Source organism: Nematostella vectensis, chromosome 10 (genome assembly GCF_932526225.1).
Source record: "Nematostella vectensis chromosome 10, jaNemVect1.1, whole genome shotgun sequence".
Classification (NCBI taxonomy): Eukaryota; Metazoa; Cnidaria; class Anthozoa; order Actiniaria; family Edwardsiidae; genus Nematostella; species Nematostella vectensis.
In genome coordinates this window covers 4,713,265-4,735,239 of record NC_064043.1, presented here as the reverse complement: position 1 = coordinate 4,735,239, position 21,975 = coordinate 4,713,265, and the positions used below count along the sequence as shown (strand labels likewise).

The 21,975-nt window shown below is 39.2% G+C and overlaps 1 protein-coding gene across 4 annotated transcripts; it reads left to right on the top strand.

Annotated features, from left to right (window-relative positions):
- Positions 1-6,203: 6,203 nt before the first annotated feature.
- On the top strand, positions 6,204-18,695 carry LOC5510252 (retinal homeobox protein Rx1). 4 transcript variants are annotated; one of them, XM_032379348.2, is made up of 5 exons: positions 6,204-6,466; positions 6,887-7,048; positions 17,368-17,546; positions 17,686-18,148; positions 18,447-18,695. In XM_032379348.2, exons 2-4 carry the CDS (start codon positions 6,907-6,909, stop codon positions 18,127-18,129), a joined length of 765 nt encoding a protein of 254 aa, XP_032235239.2. In that variant the 5' UTR covers positions 6,204-6,466; positions 6,887-6,906; the 3' UTR covers positions 18,130-18,148; positions 18,447-18,695. The 4 variants fall into 4 exon arrangements, with proteins under 4 accessions (XP_032235239.2, XP_048589240.1, XP_032235240.2 ...); XM_048733283.1 differs by having other exon boundaries at positions 17,686-18,695; XM_032379349.2 differs by lacking the exons at positions 6,204-6,466; positions 6,887-7,048 and adding an exon at positions 12,525-13,274 and having other exon boundaries at positions 17,686-18,695.
- Positions 18,696-21,975: the final 3,280 nt, after the last annotated feature.

Sequence of the window (21,975 nt, the reverse complement as noted above, 5' to 3'; positions counted from 1 at the left end):
AGTGCAACCGTTTTTTAAATAGGTGTATAAAAAGTAAGGTATCACATGCAACAGGACGGCATTGCGCGCATGCGTGACCAGAAAGCGTCTTCTAAATAAACCTCTTCTTCTTCTCGGTACGCTGTATATTCTTAGCAAAAAGGGTAGATTTTTTATGAATTCATTGGACAGGTTTCCCGCGGGATTACTTGCTCTTTTATTGTAGCGTGCATGTCGTCATAAGCTCGCTATAGGATTCCTAACGCAATTCATAACAGGAGGATTAGCGCATTGCAAACGACCCGTAGTTATACACATGCTTGCTTGCATCAACACATTGTATTACTTGGATGTTCATAAGCACCCTCTGGTGTGATTGTGGTGAAGACGCGTCATTTGCACTGTCTAGTCGTTTGTTTATTTGAACCCCTCACAGATTTGGCTGAGCATAATGCGTGTTAAATAAAGAAACCGTGATATTTTTTGCTCGTCTAATTATCAAGTTGTGAGTAGAATGGTTGGAATACCCTTCTATCAGCTTATTGCATCAAAATACACCATGGGGCGGCTGAGACCAAGAGGCCGTTAATGAGGATATGATATTATACCCAGGATTCGTGGCGGGGTAGCGCCCTTGGGTGACCGAAACGGCTGTCGGTAAAATAGGGAGTCTCTGGACTGCGGAGTCCGGAGCGGAGCAATATGGGGATTCAGCTTATGAAGTAAACCAGCTCGAAAACGTAAGCCAACACCCTTTTTGAACACTGGCTCCCGGACGAGAACTTAGCGCAGTAATAATGGCTTCTCGACCAAGCGTTTCGCAAGAAAATAAATTAGAAACAACTATTGAATAGTCCGATTTCCTTTTATTAATTTCCTTTGCAAAATTCGGCGTGAAGAAAATAAATAAGTAAAAACACGCCATGTATGCTTATATATCCATGAAGATCAATGAACTCCGCTCCGGAATCCGCACTCCGGCGATTCCCTTATTTAACCAACAGTGTACCAGTAGTAGAATACACCATAGGGGTTCTAGTGATTCGCACTAATAAAGCAGCAAGCACCCATGTTCTGTCCGGGGGAGACATACACTAGTTACTATACCTGCGTCTTAGGCAAGAAAAAAAGGTCAAAGGCTACAGGTCAGCCCTTATCAAAATCACATCATGAGGAGCTGAAACACTTCGATGAAACAGCATGGTGCAGTCTTTAAATAAATACTTTAACGTTCTTGTTTATGTCATTGAAGATTTTTTTTGTCGTATGCGACCTGCAGGGTTCAGGGCTTATTTAATATATTTAATAAGGCGACAGGTAGCAAAGACAAAAAGCAGTATTTGCGTATTTTTTCATGTGAAACTTATTTTCTGCTCACGTTATCCTTTACATTACTATAAAAGGTGATAGCAGAAACGTTTTGGGCCTCTTAGTAAAGGATGGAAACCAATGATAAGTAAGGTCTAGAAGAGCGAATAGAAGAGCGGCAGAGTAGATAAAGACAAAGATAGGAAAAATAAGTGAAGCAATACGGAGCATAAGGCGAGACAAACCTCAGGCCCGTACCCAGGGGGGTGCAGGGGTTACGAACGCACCCCCCCCCACAAAGACCGAAGGTCCACTTTCGGTTCTCAATAGACCTGCTATTTGTAGACGAAACCATAAAAGCATAAGTCAGATCACTCTGGTATGTAGTCAAATCCGACAATAACGTCCCGTGGAGATACTGCAAAGGCAACAAAAATTAACTTTTTGTTTTTTCGGGGGTGGTCAGATTTTTATCAGAGAACTCAGTCTCGCCCACAACCCCCCCCCCCCCCTCCCCCCACCCCGCAAAAATTAGGTCCACTTTTTCGGATTTCGCCCCCCCCCCCCCCCCAAGAAAAAACCTGGGTACGGACCTGAACCTAATAGTGGATACTACGATTAACTACTCCCCTTTAATTCTAAGGCACTTTGAAATTGAGCATTGTCAAATTCAAAATACCCTGAAAACTGCACACAAAACTTTTTTTCAAGTCATATTATAAAGTTCGAGGTGAAGAAATATCCTCGTATAAAAATCGATCGGAATCAGGAGATAAGGTCCTTTGTATGCCCGCCTGTAACATAAAAATATAAACTAGACCCTCCGTGCAGGGTTGACTGGCATACCTATGGATTGCATTTGCAATTTGTTTGAGCCCCCCGGAAAAAAAGTATAACAGAAACGTATAACAGAAGCGTATAACAGAAAGTATGATGGTGTGAGATACAGCACAGTTCAAATTCTAATAATTGAAATCAAACAGGTCCCATTGTGAGGATATATTTGGCTTGATCTCATTTCGTGCATATTGCCTCTGTTCTCTATAGGAATCCCTTGGACAATTCATTACAGGGGGATTAGCGCATTGAAAGCCCACCTCAGATGTGGTAACACGGTTGTGGTAACTCACAACACTAATGCGATACTTTACCTTAAGTTCCCCGTTTTTCTTGAAAGAAACTCCTTGGTAGCAAAAGCAACAAATCGTGAGGTTTGGGATTATTAGTTTTTTAACATAGAAGAGTTCATAGATCAGACATGTCAATTAAGCCTGCCGGATTAGCCAATCAGAGTGAACTGACATTAGCAGCTATGTGGTGATCGCACGAAAGTCTCACAAAAATGTTTCACAAAGTCTGCAGTATTTTGGTTTTAAGATGTTTGCCTGCGACCTTGGGAAGTAAATAAATACTTGATGGATAGCTTAGTTGATGCTTTCCTTGTTTCCTTTGACAAGCCATCTGAGAGGCTAAAAGATTCGAAGTGCATTTTTCCCCCGATCAAGTGAAGTTATCTTTTAATTATTTTTATGTTTCTCTACAAGAATTCCGTCCAGTAGACTTCCAGTACAGACTTCACCTACTATCTGACCTGTTAGGAATGGTGTTTTACTCCCAAGAGTCGCTGGAAAAACCCTTCTTTTGCAGAAATATTTTCTGTGGGACTTTTGTGGGACGGACATTGGCTTGCAGTCAGTTTGCTTCTATTTGCAGCTTTCTGATTTGGATATCCGTGCGCGCGTCGGATCTATAAATTGGTTGATAACCATACGTAATCAGATAGTTGACTAGTTTATTGGGAGAAAGCTTTAATTATGAAGAAATAATATAATATACACATAGCTTTCAAGGTAGGTAAGAAGGTAAAATCCTAAATATATACAGAATTAAGCTGCAAAACAATTGTGATTATATTGTATAAGCCTTGATTAAATTGAGATGAGGGTTGTTGATAGTCAGTGAGAGTCTTCGGTGAATTGCGATCGAACTGTCTTTATGAGTAAATTCTATGAAGAAAATGTTACCATTTGGTACGCCCTGATCCCCGTGTTATGGCCGCACGCTGCTCATATGTCCTTTTTAGGAAAAAAAAAAACAAGCACATTTTCGATTCCCGACACACAGCCTCTCTACCAAACATCTCAATCTCTCCGCCACCCAGCGGCTTTGAACATATACCTGGGTCGCGAGCGCCCTTGAATGACACAACAATTCCTATAGTAGTAAGCAAGTGGGGATAATGCCAAAACAATAACTTCTTGCCGTCATAGGAACTCACCTCGGCACAGCATCTAGTGGTTAATGTATTTTGATCCCACTGACATAAGACATGCCTTGTGCGACTCTTAGGGACGGAAAAGTAAACAAGGGAAGGGTAGGTGGTCGATTCTGTGACTGCTTCCTGCTTCCAAATTTTATTTTTTGGAAGCTTAAGGTTTGGAGGAATTGTTTTTCTCACTGCACAAAGCTTTGTGGGGTAAGATCGGTCTGTACGAATGTTTTTTTCTATATTTTTCCCTTGCGCGAGTTTCTATAAGCATTATTGTAATACCAACAGTTTTCCGGTGCAACGCAGGCTAGGGTCCCAGGCTAGAGTCCGTGTTCGTTCCCGTTGCACTCTCCTGCCAGTGGAGACTGGTAATCAAACTTTGTTTTCCGATGGCTATTTTGAAATCTTATCGCATGATGTGTCTGTCCAATGTTGAATGCGAACAATAACAGAGGTGTGGCTGATGTTGTTTTTTTTATTTTTTTTATTTACGCTTATAGTCCGTAGCTCCTAGCCTGTATTTGTTTTGAAAATTCAAAACTCTTATCAGTTATAAAAATACAGCTCTCACTGTATTTGATCCTTTATGAAGAGCTGAATCCCTAAAGAGTCTGTTGTGTTGTAATAAAGAATCATCGTATATCACGAAAAGAAGTTTTATGCGCTAAGTACAGTATAACGATAAAAGAACGTATCAAGTTTCTTAATTTTAGACCCTGTCCTCACGTTATCCGTTTTCGTTTGGAAACGCAACCTTTTTGTTCCGTTTTCGAAAGGATCCGCGTCCACACGAAGGGTTTTCATTTCGATACGACCCGTCCCCACGAAAACGCAGAAACGATACGAGAACAATAACAAGTTCTACAGCGCAAATGCGTACTCGCGCGCCAAGTGGACTGGACCTGAGTTATCACGCCATCGTTTTCGAAAGGTTCCGTTTTCGTCCGTCCCCACGGCACCGAAAATGCATCGTTTTCAAATTGCTCCACTCTGAATATCGTTTTCAAATCGTTCCGTTTTCGGTCATCGTTTTTACGTTTCCGTGTGGACGATACCCGTATCCGTAACAAAAAGGATGCTTTTTTAACCGAAAACGAATACGTGGGGACGGGGTCTTAGAATAACAAACCTTCGAACAAACACACAGATAAAAACTCATTAACTCATTTTCTTTCAAAACCCAATGGTCTTTGTGAGGACGCTGACGCTAAAAAATATGGAATTTACTCAATCAACATAAGAATGCAACGAAGGCTATCTACCGCTGGTAACTATGAAGTTCCCGTCGATTGCCTCAAGAATTCAAGACCTTTTTTTTTCAAAAATCTTATTTTTTTTTCTTTTTGTCAAAAAGGAATAATGTCACAAATCTTTAACATTAAAAGTTGTAGACGTGCTTTTTACGATCCTTTTTGTTTTTAATTTTGCTTTTGAAAAACACTTTCCACCCAATGGGGTGCTAGCATTGGATGGAAACGCAATATTACATAACAACAACAAATGTCATAGCCGTCTAAGAAAACGTTCCAAACCGGCATACAACCACTTACAATAATTAGCAATTGTATCATATAAAGTTATCTTAAGCACATTAGTCTTTTCTCAGTGTTTTATTAATATAATGAATGTGGATGTCTTTTGTTTGACGCTTGCGGAGGAACTCTCGCCAGAAACCCGTCAAAGCGGATGATTTATGGCTTCCGGTCACAGAGAACACCGCTGACGACGATGATTAATGAGCCTCCCTATCTTGCGTACGAATTAACACTGGCTTTGCCGGGTCAAGCAACTGAAAATGTAACCACTTTCCTAATACCTTAATCCTTACGCCAATGCCTATAAGCTCATCGGAATTAGTGGCATACTCGGGCTTGTAGTGTATTTAAAAAGTGTTGGTGTAAAATAACGGTGTGAAATTGGTAGATTCTTATAGCAACAGATGGAAGGAATAAAATGTCCGGGCTTAGGAAAGTTTACCTCAAGAGTATCGTGTTCTGACTTAGACTAATGACCCGTTATACTACAGTATGAGCACGCATCAATAAATGCCACACTTCCTTGTCTAATCTTGAGGATAAACACTCGTAGTTCATCTAAATCCAGCCAAAAGACTATCAGTCCTAGTAAGCGTTCAGTCGATCAAAGCCATGCTAATCAGGCGTGCCAAGACGAGGACGGTATGCGGGAAGATTGTCAACACTGAGGGCATAATTAATCTTGCGCCAATTGAACCTGATGTTAGTTTATTTTCAAGACAGTATAGAGAAGGGGATAATGATGCATTAGCTTTATGGTATTAAAAAGAAAGTACCGCTGTCAAAAATGAATGATTACTGCAGACATGTATAAGGCAGCGACTGGAAAAGGCCGACCCGGTAGACCCAGTAATGAGATCCAGAAGGTGATCTATAAAATGAAAGTCAAACGGGCCAGAAAGCCAGTTTTTATGCACTTTCCCTTTCAGCAAGACCTCGCTCTTTTAGAAAGTGTGGACAGAGCTTGCATTATTGCCAGAAGTTACACTCGGGACTCTGACGTCACTCATCTTGAATTAGATTCTCATCAATCAATGTCACGTCTGGGGAATTTCGAATTAAATAATCCTCCTTGAAAAAACACGGCGAGAAGTTATAATAAGTACATACAACACCGCTATGCGTGTGGATGCTAAATTGCCAGCAAGTTGGCTGTTGGTACGCAATCGTATCACATGCTGATCCATATGGAAGCATGCCGCCTGCTGGGTCGCCTATATTAAAAGCAGGCGAGCTCTCTGGGACTCATTTCCCGGGCTGGTGTATAATCAAGTCGTCCTGCAGGGGGAGTAGATATCGCCCCTCCGGCTGCAAGTCATTACAAAGCTACCCAAATCGGGGGTTTTCAGAGCGAGCTTAAGTCATAACGTGTACGGTGAGTATAAATCTTTGTTTTTATCTCGAAAACCCTTAGCGTCTGATATAATTCAATAACGACGTGATAATATCAAGACGACCCAAATCAGCTTTGTTTTCTCAAAGAAAAAAACTCTAAAGCTATAAAGAGCTTTGAAAAGTTGTTTAGAGGCTCTCAAGTTTGAGTACCATCATTCACCCCACCCGTATTAATGTCGATTACGACTGAGATCTTGAAGAGACACAAAATCAAACGACAAAATTATAAGTTAAAAGTATTCAAAAAAGGTGTCTATATTAAAAGTACCATTACTGAGAGAGAGTGGGACAAAGGTGATGGGGTGACGGTTGTGGTGACATTTATGCGCGGCCCGATCAAGCTCGACCGAACGGATGCCCAAACTCACAAACCATCCACTCGCGTTCCATTACATTGCAGACCTGTCAAACGCAAGATTAATGGCGTCCAAGACTACATCCTTCAGTATCGACAGACTGCTGCAACTCAAGAAAACAGAGCCTCTTAGTCCATGCAGCGGCGAGGCAAGCGACGAGCAGAGCGCTTCTGAAGCCGACATGTCCCTAGCGGAGAGGCTAGCGGGTGAGTAGTGCAACTTACAACCATGAAAAGTGTAATCTTCCAGGAGCACTTCAAGTGCGATATGAGGGTCAGTTAATAAGATCTGACCTATTGCTGTCTTCAGTGGCTTGACAAGTACTTTGCCATGCTAGAGATATGCGCTCGCTTTAGTTTGCTGCATCTCCAATGACCCAAGGGCGTCGCTAAGTTTACAAGGACAAAATGACCGTGAACTAATCTTTCCATATAGGGGAAGACAATTATTAGAGCGCAATTTTAAAAAGGACATAATTCAGACCCTCTGGAAAGATAAACAAGGAGTGAAAACGTGCTTTGGTTGATCTATAAAGCGGTGGAATAACGTATAATTCATGCTGAACTTTCACGATAAATTCAAAATGGCGCCGGCGGTAAGTCTTTTGTACGCAACAATTTACCCATTTGTTCTCTCTGTTCAAACGTTTTACCGCTTTAATGGTCTTTGTGTTTATTCATTGAGCTCAGTATATAGCATTAAAACAGAAATAGTGGCAAGTTTGACTTCGGATTTGATGGTTCAATGACCAAAATACGCCGGCAAAAAGTCTTCGGAGGACATAGGAAAGGCTTCACATGGAGCTAGAACACCTTTTCTTTTCTTTATGAAGCAATGCAAGACGACAAATTACATTTGAATCATCGTCCTTTTAGTCGCTGTCGCCGATGGCCAAACTCGCGAATCCGAATTATGGACGGACAATTCGTAACTTTGTTATGTTGTTTACATCATAGGTCCAGATTTTCGCGTATAAGAAACTAAACGTTTATCATACACTTGCATTAAAATAGTCTTTTGAGCTACAAACCATTTTTCTTGTCAATGTATGAGGTAATGTTTAATGAGCAAAATAATGTTTTCTTTTAACATATAAACGCACGTATGTTTCTTTTGAAAGTGCGGTCAGGAATTAATATAGTGTGTGGTGAGTCGTGATTTTGGAGCAAAAAAATATATTGTATTGTGATAAAAACGCTGGGAAAATATATACAACAATAATCTTCCGAGTTCACTGTGAAATACAAAGAATATTATCTCTCCGACGCAAGTACTTAATATTGTTAGTGAAGGTGTGAAAATAATTGACTTTATTTCATTCGCAAGCAAATGTAATTACCAGATTTAATCTCTGCTTCTTCTGTAGTTATCTACACTTGACTTTTGCAACGGTTAACAATAATTTGCAATAAACAGATAAACTTTTGTTGCTGTTTCAACAATTTCAATCCAAATTGCTTTTGGAATTTTCAAAATTCTTTGCATACTGCTGCCTATTGAACTGTTGTTACCACCTTTACAAAAAAATCAGTATTCTCCTGATGTGAGAGTTAGGTAGCTATTTAACTATAATCACCATCAATTTCTTCACTTTTGAAAAAATGATTTAGTCTATTCGTGCAATGTTTATTAGCCTCCTCCTGGCTTTTGTTGCCGAAAGCAAGCCACAAGGGTTAGGCTCTGAGGAATTTTTAGCAAATGGCGACAGTCCCACGCAAAGCCATTTCGATGGCATAACACAACGTCAGTCGGCGAGAACCATGCTTGGTACAATACCAGGACACCGTTTCAATTTGTGAACTTACAGGTTTTTTTATTTTTATATCTAAAGTCCCTCGCTGTTGTAAGTTATGGTAAAAAGATGGGTATCGTTCCTACTATCGCAGTGGCCATCTCTCTATCTAAAAATTTCTCCCTCAATGCGAAATTCCCTTCGATATTTTTTAACCTTTCTCCAGAACATGTCTTTGGGAAAGCTATTTTTCAATCTTTACTGGCTTCCATTGGAACAATGTGATCCTTTTTTTTGGGTAAGCTTTGTGGGGATTACAAGATCATTTGAGTTCACAGCTCAGAGCGAAGATTACAGAGGGGCAAATGCGAGAATGATACTAACGTAGGCTTTGAGGGGATTACAATATCCTTTGAGTTCACAGTTCGTCAGAGCGAAGATTACAGAGGGGCAAATGCATCATACCTCATTCACCTTATTTGTAAACTTTGCCCTGAACTGAACTCTTAAAGGATATGGCACCAGTCAAAAAAAAAGCTTATCTCTGACCAATAGTCTGATAACTATGTTCCCTAAGTGATGCCTTGCGGTGAATGACATTTTTCTACTCGCAAAACATCAATGAGGGAACATTAATATAGGACAAAATCTATCAACAAAGATCAGAGAAAAATTGGTGTTTTCATTGGCGCCATTCTATTATATATAAATATGAAAGGCCGGAGAAATTGTCGCCTTAACCATGCCTTCGAATTGTCTTTAGAAGTCTTTAATGATGATTTGTAAGCATGCAAACATCAGCAAAATACTGCGAGCAATCGGGATATTTGTCTTAAATTGCGACCAAGGCATACAGGCACTTGAACAAGGGGTGCATTTTGGGTGCATGAAGGAAGTTAGAAATCAATAAGTAAACAAGAAAATATGCCAAGAAGCCTAGCAAAACTAGCAAATCTCACAGGATCGCACGCAGAGACAAGTGAGCGATATTTGGTGAGCCATGTCTCCCGTTCTTTGTATAAAAAAGCAACAACATTTGAAATAACTGCTTACTAAGAAGAACAAACATCCTAGTAAGAACTTATAACTCTAATAAAACAAAATCATCTTATAAATTTGAGGTGAGAAAATGCTGACAGTACCAAAATCCCCCAATGACGGTCCCATGTCGAGCACATAGTTTCTATATACGACAATCCCTCTTGCATCTCAAGAAAGAATAGAACAGTAAACCAACCATTTCTTTTAGAAAAGCTTAATATAAGCTTTATTTAGGCGATACCTAAAGCGGACTTCAAGAGATATTGTTCCTATCTATAAAATACAACTATTGTCGGTTAGCACAAGGTTACTGCATTGCAGGTAAAAGGCTGAAATGCGCAATTTACATCGAGGTAAAAATTTAACAAAAATTAGTTAATCGTATAACACAGATAACAAGATTTAAGAATACTACCAAGTTAAAACTAATCGTAGTAATAATATGTCCCCTCACAAAGAACCCTTTCTGAGATTAATTAACATAGACGTCAAGATGTAGAATATTTATTCACTGTACAAAGTGCAAAAGACGTTAGGTCAGTTTAACATGGTGGAAAGAAATGCACCTTAGGTAAGAAACATTTTGAAAAGCAGAAATTCAGCAAAACATCAATAAAAAAAAAACACAGACTAAATGCAAAAGGGGATCCTTTTTATCGATAATTTGTCTATTGTACTTGTGTTATTCGAATCTTCCCTTGCGAGATTTCCGATAAATTAGAATGCTTTTGTTTATTTGACCAGTAACTTTTAAATTTTATAACCGCATTCCGTGAATTGGTTCTGTACAGTGATGGCGCTAATCTGATACTCTTCAGCTTTTTGGGTACCCCGTGGTTTTACCCGTGGTTTTAATCACTGAGTCAAGCTTAAAGAACCATTTCCATCGGCTAATTCAAGTCAGTAAACAAGATATTTTCAATCAAATATTTTCAATAACATATCAGACTTTGATTGTAGATTGTTATTTTAAAGTTTCCTTACGAATAAACCGCTGTATTTTCAATGAAAAACAATAACACAGGAGTGGGTGTCGACATTGTTAATGTGCATGTTCAAGCATATTGTATAAAGCATATTGTATAAAGCATATTGTCAAACAAGGGAGGGGTCACTATCTGCTCACTCAGATACAGCCATTTTAAACATATTAATGACCTTGTTAGGGAATTTCATGCCACATTTGGGAGTCCGTCTCAATCATGTTTTCGTATTTTCTTACCGTTGAACTGTGTTAGTTGATAATCTCTACGTAAATTTGCAGGAATTCGTATCTACTATGTTTAGGTGTATGCTCCAAATATTATCAGAAATAGCCTACCATTAGGCTTTGATAGTTTTTTGGCACGAAAACCACGTAAACACGGAGCTCGCATACCACGGCCGGTATCCAAGATGGCGGCCGTGGTTTGCAAACTTACTCAAAGCCTACAGGTAGGCTAGATCAGAAATTGCGGCAATTATGACAACTTTTCTACCTATGCGTTATTTCACGGTAATCCGAGAGAATCAGAAATGCGTATAATGTTATTTGTACTGCGTACGTAAACGCAAGAAAGCATTTTGATTCTATATTTATATAAAAAAATCCTTTAAACTTAGTATGAGGCCGAGAAAGAGTAAACACCAGAAGAAATGGAAATGTTTAATGACCCCGAATGGTCTGCGGACAAAATACCAGCAATATGGAACGCAGCATACATTTTTTTCTATACCGCTGTAAGCCTTCCACGCATCGGATTTATCGGCATTGACTTTGCAGGATGCTGTAATCTAGCGCCTTCAATTTTACAAAGGCCCAGGTACACTTTGTTTTATATCCCCATAGGTATCCCCGCATTGCTAGATATTTCAGGTATAGATTTGTAGAACCATTTGTAAGCTCCATTTTTACCCAAAGGTGAGTTTTATTTTTCAATTAAATCTGATCTTGATTTATATAATAGTATTGAGTCAACAATGCAATAAAATGATTAGCGTTTTCTTTTCTATACCCATCAAGATTCGTATTAGAAAATCCGGTTTGTGATTTAGGGTCGTTAAACATTTCCCTTTCCTACTACTGTTTCTAACTTTTTGGCCCAGCACTTCTGGAAACACGATAAACAGAGGACGAGAAAGAAAGGAAATGTTTAATGACCTTAGTTCGCCAACGCGCAAGCGACCGGGAGGCTGCGTATCAAACATACTTTGTCCTTTGCCTAAATGGTCTATGGGAGACTGGGGCGAGCAGGTATGGATGCCTGTGGTAGAGGAAAGCGAGGGACTTTGGTTCTATTCAAGATGACACTGTCTGGCGGCCATTAAAGCAAGAGAAATGATTGATTAGAACAGGATTTCCATATATGGTATAAGTATGGCAAAAAACGAAGAACAATTTTAATCAACAGGCTTGATATGACAGTAAAACCAAAGTGCGCCATCCTCACAAATTGTGTCATGTTAACTTCGAAGTGCATGACGTCAGTCATTTTAAGGGGCGTCATGTTAATTTCGAAGTATATTAAAATCATAAATGTTATTATTTCTAAAATAGTTTGTACTTTTGCAAATACTGCTGTTGATGATGTTGAGAATGCTTGCACAGTGCTTGGTGCTGTTTTCCGAGTAAGAAAAAGAAACAAGATAAACCCCTGTGAAGAATTCTAAATTTACTTTCAGTAGTACTCTAAAGACTATAGAAAGCCTAGGGGATCGTTTTGCACGTATAACGACTAGTATTAACATAAAAATACTCTGACTTACGTCATCAGCCTAGAATTTTTTATAGACAAAAGTTCGCTATCGGCACGAGTACGAAAATCAACCGTTTTTTAATCATTTCAAAATGTTTTTGCATATCGATTTAATTTTTTTTGTATAAGAATGATCTTTCTTCGTTTTCATAGATTTCTATAGGAATTCGAACACAATGGCTGTTGACATAAACCAATTCATGTGCCTTATAACAATAGCCTTATAGCGACTCTCGAAAGGTCAACAATACCCGTAAGTGCGCCCTCAGCTATCCCTTTGGACATGGTATGACCCCTAGGGGAAAATATAAGCCGATTTGTCCATCGCTCTCGGCCATTGCTCTAGAACTCGTAACCACTCTGGCCCCCCCCTAGGGGACGAAGGGCCGTCAGCAGCCCGGTGAAGCTGGTTGTGGTTATAGCTTTTTCAGGCATACCGCTTGTCCTTTCAGGGGGGTCCTTAAATTTCTCAAAATAAGAGATTCCAAAATATTCTCAATACGCTAGTGCAGATGCCATAACCAGCACTTACCTAAAAGATGATTTAGACCAAACAATATTTAGTGTTTAGGTGTGATTTACCATTAGGGCATTATTTGATACTGATTCCTTCTGCATTACTCACCCCCTCCCCCCTCCACTCTAAAAAGCAAGAGTTCTCAGATTAAAATCATGCGGTGGCTAGGAGGCTCGCGCCTTCGGGCGAAGGATTAACATGCAGCAGATAATCTTTTAAGAGAAGCCTCTAGGTGAATATCGCATCGTTTAGAAGTGCAAAGCTTTTCTTGCTGCAACAACGCACGGCTGTGACTAATTATTACGGGGTTTATAAAATGTTTGTGCCATGCGTACAGAGTGTACAGTTTTATCGGCGCTTTGGGCAAACTATCAGTCTTGTCTGGCGGGAGCGGGAGTCGCTAGGAGGTGAGATTTTTTTTTTAACTTTCTCTCAGCTCAAAGCCTGCTGTCGCCTTTTACTGAACTTATTTTCAGTGTCCTTTCAAACATTTAAAGCACTTTAAAAACAAGAGTAAAAAAAAGATAATTTTGCAAAATTGGTTGAATGAGGTTGTTTTGACTTCCCTAACTATACCATCGTAGGGAACAATGGCACTTTGTCACTGGTTGATGAGTACAACAAAGCATATAATTTAGATAGGAGACTAGGCGCCGCACGACTTACTTTAGGCAATTTAACTTGGCAAATTGAGGCGTTAACTTCTATGTTCAACGCTTCACTTCATTTAAAGTCGGTTTCTTATGCCCCTTATGTTTCTTATGCCCCTTATGTTTCTTGTGTCCACTGAAGAACTAGACTTTTAAAGATGAGTCTTTTCTTAACAGCAAGATTACATATTATAAGATACTAACATATATTGTTGGAGTGCTCGGCTTACATAATATGCAAGTGTTAGCAAATAACTAAATCTTTATCGTAAAATGTTAATACTAATTTGGTATTACAGAGTTGGATTGAGGAATTTTTACAGAGGCTGGTACTAGCGTATTCGAAGATTATCTAAAGAATGTTGATCAACCACTCCTTTGTTATTGTTTATAATTGAAAATTACAGCGGAAACTTCAAAATAACAATCTACGAATGAAGTCTGATACGTTATTGACGATAATTGATTGAAAATATATTGGTAACTCGCTAGAATTAGCCGATAAAAATGGATGCCTTGTGCGACTCGCCATTGAGCGGGAGCAAAAAATGGCGGCGTGATTGGCCTTCTTTAACGTGTTGTGCATAGTTTTGTGTTGCACATTGCATTATTAGTATGTACAGCACTACTCTGTAAATTGTAATTGTTCACGCGAAAACACACACAAGAAAAATTTAAGATTACAAATGGGTGGAGGGAGGGGAGGTCAGGGAGGCTTTTAGCGAACATTATTACCCATAAGCACCTTTCGGTCGCAATACTGCCATTTTACATTTACCATTCGCCGTTTTCACTGACAGCAAAAAAAAAAAAAAAAAATGGGTGTAGATAAGGGCCCAAATGCTGCCCTGATCCAAAAAACGATGACAGGCAAACCTTTATTTACGGCACATAGCTTCACAGAGATGTAAACCACACGCATGCGCTCTGTCACTCATCTGACGTCTGACCGCTGTTCGCACGTAATGTTGACACGCAGACTCTTTTCGCTTGTGTCCGAATCACGAAATCGATCGTTACAAAATATATTCGTTTATAAAAAAGACGATCATCTTGAGTTTTCTATAAACCTACGAATCCTTTTACAGTTTCTGGATGACTTAAACAAAGATGAACTTCTTTCGAAGAAGTTCAGAAGCACATTACACATTAGTGGGTACAGTAGATGCTGTTCAAATTCTTAAATCCAAAATGTCCATGTTATCATTATTTCATTTTTTATTAATAAATACTAATGCAAGTCGACACAGTTACCCATCCAAAACAAAAAGGTTTCGTGCCTTACTTTTGATACATTCCACCAATTATACCATCCACAATTTGATGTTATATCATTTTCACCACTTGACCAACAGATGAGCTTAACAGCGCGTAGGAAGTGGAAAATGAAAGAACCTGTCAACGCAACTGGACGGGACGGATATTTGTAAGAGCACGCATTTAAGTACAAATAACACAGAGGATGTGCAAAGATACGTACCCTAAGCTTTGACCGCTTTTCTAATCCAGACTAATACAGTTAGTCTTGCAACTAGTTACAATTCTACCGGTAATAAATTTGGGTGTGTCATTTAGGAATAATACACGCGAAGCAGCAGCAATGGAATGTCACGAATACAACAACACTTTAATGAGTGTTGCGAGAAAATTTAAATCAATCAAAAGGTCTAAATCAGATCGAGTAAGGAAAATTCCGTGCAATACACTGTGTTAGTAATGAATGGCTTTTTCTGCCACCCCAGGTTTACAGTCTCTATCAGTTTATTCACCCCTTTGCAGTTAGCTTTTAAATTTGGGGTTGGGGAGAGAGAGGGGAAAGGGGGGGGGGGGGGCAGCGAAAAAAACCCAGGATCAAGCCCTCTCCACAACAGAGATAATACCCCCCCTTCCTCGCTTGTCTCATCGCACGTAGGTTAAACTGATGCTTACACATTTGACACAACACGGCAAGCCACACGCACAAGTTGGGCGTAAGGCCTTGAGTCGAACTTGAGGGAAGATCTCCGTTGGCGAACTTTCGATGGGTAAGACAAGGGATTGTCAGGGGCTCATTGTGGCTAACACACATATTGTGGCTAACGCCAACAAGATTAGTTAATACTTGCGTCCGCTAACTTCTTAATTGGGCTCAGATGTATCAACATCTTTAAGGGCGAATTCTAATGCGATGTTTTATGCTGACTACTACCCGCTTTCAACTGTTTTACTGTTTGTTGGTTTATTTCCGATTATGCTTGATTCTGACAGTAATTGCTTCTTCACACAATGTAGTATAATAGTGCATAATATCAAAAAGGGGTTTCAGTATTTCCCTTTCTTTTCTTCAATCAGTGAAATTTATTGTATTTTTTTTCTTCCTTTAAAAAAAGCCATTAAAGGAAAGAACAGGATTCGAATCTTCGAATATGTACCTTTTTAGTTGGTAGGACTATCGGATTGACGCGTGAAGTCGGGCTTGCACCTTCATACACGCGAGACTATGTTTAATAAACAAGGCTTATTTTATCTTTTATACAGCAAATGTTTAAGGAACGTGTGGCCACGTTAACACTGGCATGAAGTAAAGATCCAGTGTCTTTTTTACCTTACCCTTAGAATTAAGAAATGTCTTGCATACATCTCAGTCGAAACACGCAGCGGAAGAAAGGCGCGCACGAAGGGCCAAAGTGCTTGACACAGAAAGCGCGTGAGCCGTAGCAAATCCTGATGGTTCACAGTGCTTGTCTCAACAGCTGCAATTGCCTTGAAGCTTAACACTCCTCAAACAAATCCCAGATTTCAGCAAGTGCATTTCGGAGGCTAACAAACTTTGGCTGACGCACATTTAAGATAAGCGGGGAATGTTTGACGAGAGATGCTAACCGTTTGCCTTGAGGCGTGCCCCGGGCCGCGCGACTCAAGCCATCGTATTCATTACTCGAGGAAGCCAACCAAGTATACATTGTAAATACGAGGTTACAGTCTAATTCTTAGGCTCAAAATCATCTCTTGTCTGGGAACGGCTTTTCTAATCATGTTAACTTAATCTACCTGTTGTGTACATTCGGTGGTTGCGATTCCTCGATTTCAGGTTAAAATTTGGTTTAGGGGCGACGGCGTTGGTTGAAACGATTGAGATTCCAGAAATCCCATGAATAAACTGCAAAGTGTACGTTAAAAATGAAAGATCTTTAATTAAGTTTTGCAATAATTATTATACAGGATTTATTGTACTTTTTCGGCCATTTCTTGCTGGCCTAAAAAAGACGGGTTTAAACGCAGACTTTTTTTTTCGAACGATTTGTTGGGCCCCGCTGCTATGTTGCTTCCGTCTGCGAGGAGAAAAATTGTCCCTACACCAAAAATCTGTTAAATATCGTCATATTTTTTTTGAGGTCGGGACGACACCAAATGAACATATTAAACAAAATCTATTTCCGAAGCAAGCATCTTTTCCCATCGGCTGATTTTGGGAAGACAATGCGATATTTTCGAATCTGATCAATAAAGTATAAGGCTTTGTTTTTCGGTGGTTGTTTCGAGATCACATTAATATGTGCCTTCCAATATTAAATAAAAACAATAACAAAAGTGTGGCTGACAAAAGGGCTTTTTAAAGTCGTTCATTTCTCGACCCGACATATAAAACTATTTTGACTTAACAAATATAGGATAAGTTCTTTGACAATATAAATAGAACCACCCCTTCAAACCTATGGCTACATTGATACCTTTTTAGAGAAAAAAAATAAATATATCGGTGTTATACACAATGAGTAGAGTAAGAAGGGTTGCATAAAAAAATTATTTCATAAACCTTTCCGATGTAGAGCTTTAACATCGTGACAATATGACATTCTTTTGTTTGCAGACATCATTATTGAGACGCGAGATGGAAAAGTGAAGAAGAAACCACGGCGCATGCGCACCTGTTTTACGCCATACCAGCTACAAGTTCTGGAAAACACGTTCTGTAATACGCATTATCCGGACGTCATGCTACGAGAACAGCTAGCGTCATACGTGAATCTACCGGAAGCGAGAATACAGGTGGGTACAGGGGATCAAAGAAAAGCTGTTACGAGAGCAGCTAGCGTCATACGTGAATCTACCGGATGTCAGAATACAGATGGGTACAGGGGGCTCTTAGAATAGCCTATCTATCTAAGGATTTTTTTTTCCTACTCAGGTGTGGTTTAAAAACCGCCGGGCAAAACACCGAAAGAACGATAAGGGTGGGGGCAGCCCGAGACGAGACAACACCAGCGCATTCTCGTATGTCGACCACCGGAAACCCACACACCTGGCTATACCGACCTGTATGGGAATGTCCGTCAATCACACTACGCCTCTACCACCGAACAGCCCCCTCAAGCCGACCACCTACGACCACAACAGAAATATTTCGTCTTCGTTACCGCTGTACCACACGCTACTCTCGGGCCCATGCCCTTCTCTGCAACAGCCACAGAACAATGGCGGATTTTACCCGCTGAGTTACAGCCGGGACATGCTCTTCTTTCCCCACCAGGCCCCACCCTACGACCTACACTCAGGGAATGAGAGCAACCAAAGACTCTATGGCGGACACGTGGACCATTGCGGGATCCCGCGGGCTGCGGGATACAACTGAACGGCGCATGTGAAAGCCTGTGTTTGATTACGCAATAGGCCGTAAGAGGGGCTGTGAGGGGCTTGACGTGCAATTTGAGAACGAAAGATATCTTGCCTTTGCGCTTAAATAAGTGATCACCAATATCTGAAAAGCGAACCCCAACCCAGTCGTTTAGAACCAGCTTAATGCGGAGTTAAAATCAGGATGGCCACGCATACATCGTAACATGGGCAACGCCTCGCATTCATGCTAGCGCGATAAGGCGCAAAGAATGTTGCGTGACGGTTTTTGTCTTATTTCGCCTTTTGTTAACGACACAGTTTTCTGTCCATCAGAAACAGGAATATAAACTACTTATACTCCAAGAGCTAATCACAAGCAAAGGCATCACTCAATACCTCAACAAAGAAGCACACCATAACACCAGATTCATAAGAGAAAGTATACTAAGAAATATCATTATTCTTGTATTTACATTACAAATAGAAATGACAAACAATTTTTGTATATATGTATCATTACTAACGCATGTATAAACTTGAATCCATAACAAATTATACAATAAAATATAGTATTTGTGTGAATAACATGCTTGATGCATCTCAAATAATGAGATTCCCCACACACGGAGAATTTTCTGGAGTACCCCAACCCATACGCCACCGAAATATAGCTTTCCAATAAAAAAAGGTCGATTATATTATAAAAGAGCTAGCAGGTCTGCACTTTTTTCCCTTTTTTTGAGACGAAGCCGCCCCTCACTACAAAACTTTCATTTCATTTCATTCAAAAAAGCACAGGAAGCCCAAGTTTTTCAATGTCTGAATGAGCGCGTGTTGTCTCCAGAGCTCGTAAGGGGATGTCTAAAAGGCGTGAACATCCAAACGAAATATCTCACTGTGTTTAGATCTCGTATTAAAAAAAAAAAAACATGTGAAATTTCACGCGTGAAACAAAAACAAAATACACTGAAAGAAAAAAAATAGTGACTGTTTTTATCGTATTGTGTTGTAGTTGGTGGATGTCTCTTTATGTCTGGATGGACCACTTTTTTTTCCATTGAAAATCCTGAGTGAATAGACGCAAGTAAGTTCAACTAACAAATAAATATCCTCAACAAGATAGCACAGATATCTGAAATAGCTCAGTGATTAAAAACATACACTGATGATTAACAATATTTTCGTCAAGTCAAAACCATCTCGGCGTTGAAAGCAAAATAAGCTCAATATGATAAATATAATGCCTCTTTTATTAAGATAGCAGCCTGGTTGCAACTCAATATTTACTGGGATACGTGTGGTCAGGTATCGGTGCTAAAATCGCGAACATATTGATTATTTGATGAACTAAAGCCAAACAACAAAGCAACATGTAGCTTCAGCTCTGTCGTGAGTCAAGTTTGCAAACAGAACTACATAAAAGCGTCATAACTCTGAGAGAAATCTGTCTTATCAGTCATCAAGACAAAACAGTCTAGCCTTTGTTTCATTTTTTTGTTAATATCCCTTATCAAACATTCAATACTGAAGTAACAAAAAAGAACAATGTATTCCTAAATACTTGATTTATCGCAAAGAGAACCTTAGTATCAAAGTTGTTTGTTAGAGTGAGCGGTTTCAAGTGGTAATACCGAGAATAACTATCAGAACAATGATGACTGCTTCATAAAAGAGTGAATCTCTTAAAGTAGGTTTTCTTTCAGCGACCGATTACCTCTTGAAAGTTGTTTGAAACTTATATAGAACAAAACAGCTGTGAATCTCCCTCAAAGCAAAACAATGGACGGCTTCGAAAAACTAAACGAGCATTTTAAGGAAATCGTTCTTAAGAGATAAATGAAAAAAATAAGTTAAGATAAATTCAATTTTTACAAAAGTACGCCTCTGTGGTAAACCTGTGCTACGCTTTTCATGGAACCATAGTGATAAAATTGTGATTTAATAGAGAACAAATTATGTAGACAAACCTTTATTCAGTTCTCTCTCTTTTTGTATCAAAGACAAAACATATTAGAACTGTTTCCGGTAAGCGGGCATTTTACCAAACACAGGAGAAACATCGATTTCTCATCAAATTGTACGAGTTTCCAGTTTGCATTCCATATTAATATATTTAATTTAATATGAAGAGCGAGCGTTTCGCATCTTTTTTAATTGTAAATACAAGGTTCATATCAGTAAGTTAAAGTCTTCAAATTTAAGTAAAAATTGTTATTGACACTTGACTAAACTACCTTAGTTTCACCTTGCTGCAATTACCAAGTAAAGCCATAGTAAATGGCCTCAATAATCATTAAAATCGGATACTAGAAAAACGTTGCATGAAACGTTAGAAAAGATTTGCAGTTGTTATTGTTGCTCTATATTATGAAGTCTATGTACCCAGATGTTACCATAACCCTTACAAATTGAAAAAATATTAAAAAGTAAAATGAAAGTTGGCCTGAAGCAAAAAAAAAAACAGTTTAAAAAGGCGCTCATATCCATCTCACCAATTTAAAGATGAGATTGACTTTGAAATTTTCGGCAGTAAAAAGAAAAGGGTAGAAAGGGAAATACGATGTAGCAAAGGTTCCGTGTACAACGTGACCAAAAAAAATCGCATGCCCAGAGGGTAAAGGAGAAAATCTTTTTTTGAACACTGTCCGCTGCACTATAACCAATATCAGTCGGTTCAGTGGAGCCGTTTCTATATCGATGTGGATACAAAGACAATATTGAAGTCGAGTTTGTTTAAAGTGATGATGAATTAAAAACGTTCCCTATAAATCCGGGGAAGTAATTCAGTATACCATTTTGAAAAATTCTAGCGTATCATTTGATGTATCAAAATTTGAAGTCTAACATTTGTTCGCATATTTGCGGTTTCAATGTTTTCGTCCTATTTGACAACAGGCGCAAGCTTTTTTGTTGTCTTTTTTATTTTTATTTTCTGTCTTTGTGCCGTGACATTTTCGACTGCGAAATAGCATGAGCTAGAAAAGGTAGTTGCCAGGGTGAAACAAAGCGACAGAAGAATTTCCTCAGAAAAAACTGATTAAAAATTGCAACTTTGGTCCACCTAGCCGACTGCAATTGATTGTTTTTGTTTCAAATCGCTGCCAAAATGTCAAGTTGGCTTTGGTGGCCGTCAAACTGAAGTAGTTTTGACAGTATAATTTTCCGGGCTTAAAGTGAAGGCGTAGGATGCCCGTGCGACTTTTTACTTAAGCCATCACCTGGCCGAGCGCTCTAATCACCCAGGTTGAATAAGAAGATATATAATGTCATCCTAGCCTTTACAAGCTTCAAAGGGCTTCAAAAGAGAGATCCAATTTACCAGTCTAATCACCCTCTAATTGTTGGAGATCTATTTAGTTTGAGACGCCAGCCTTTGTTTTGCAACGTGCGGGCATCCAATACAATACGGCAAATATGCGACGGTCACTATTTTAGAAGTATAAGGATTGGTTAGAATAGCCGTTTTATGGAAAAGAATGGACAGCGCAAACATACAAATACGTAATCTGGAGAGCCTTATGCAAATTTAAATCCCTTAGACACGTTTTTTTGGTGATTTAGCTGGAGTTAAGCTAGAGATAATCCTAGTTTTTTACCACCACTTCGCAATCTTCTTTCATCAGCTCATCAACTAAACAGTCGGGAGTAAAAGATATCCTAAGATTAAATCGATAAAACATTAATTTGTAATATGCAAAAAAGGAAATAACGGCAACAAAATATTATTTTCTACTCTAGTAGAGGTAGAACCTGACGAAACATTGTTTCACTTGTTTATGTATCGAAACTTTGTAAAGTAACTGTAAAAAATACGGAAATACAAATCGCAAAGTTTAAAAGACATGGAAGAGGAAAAAATGAC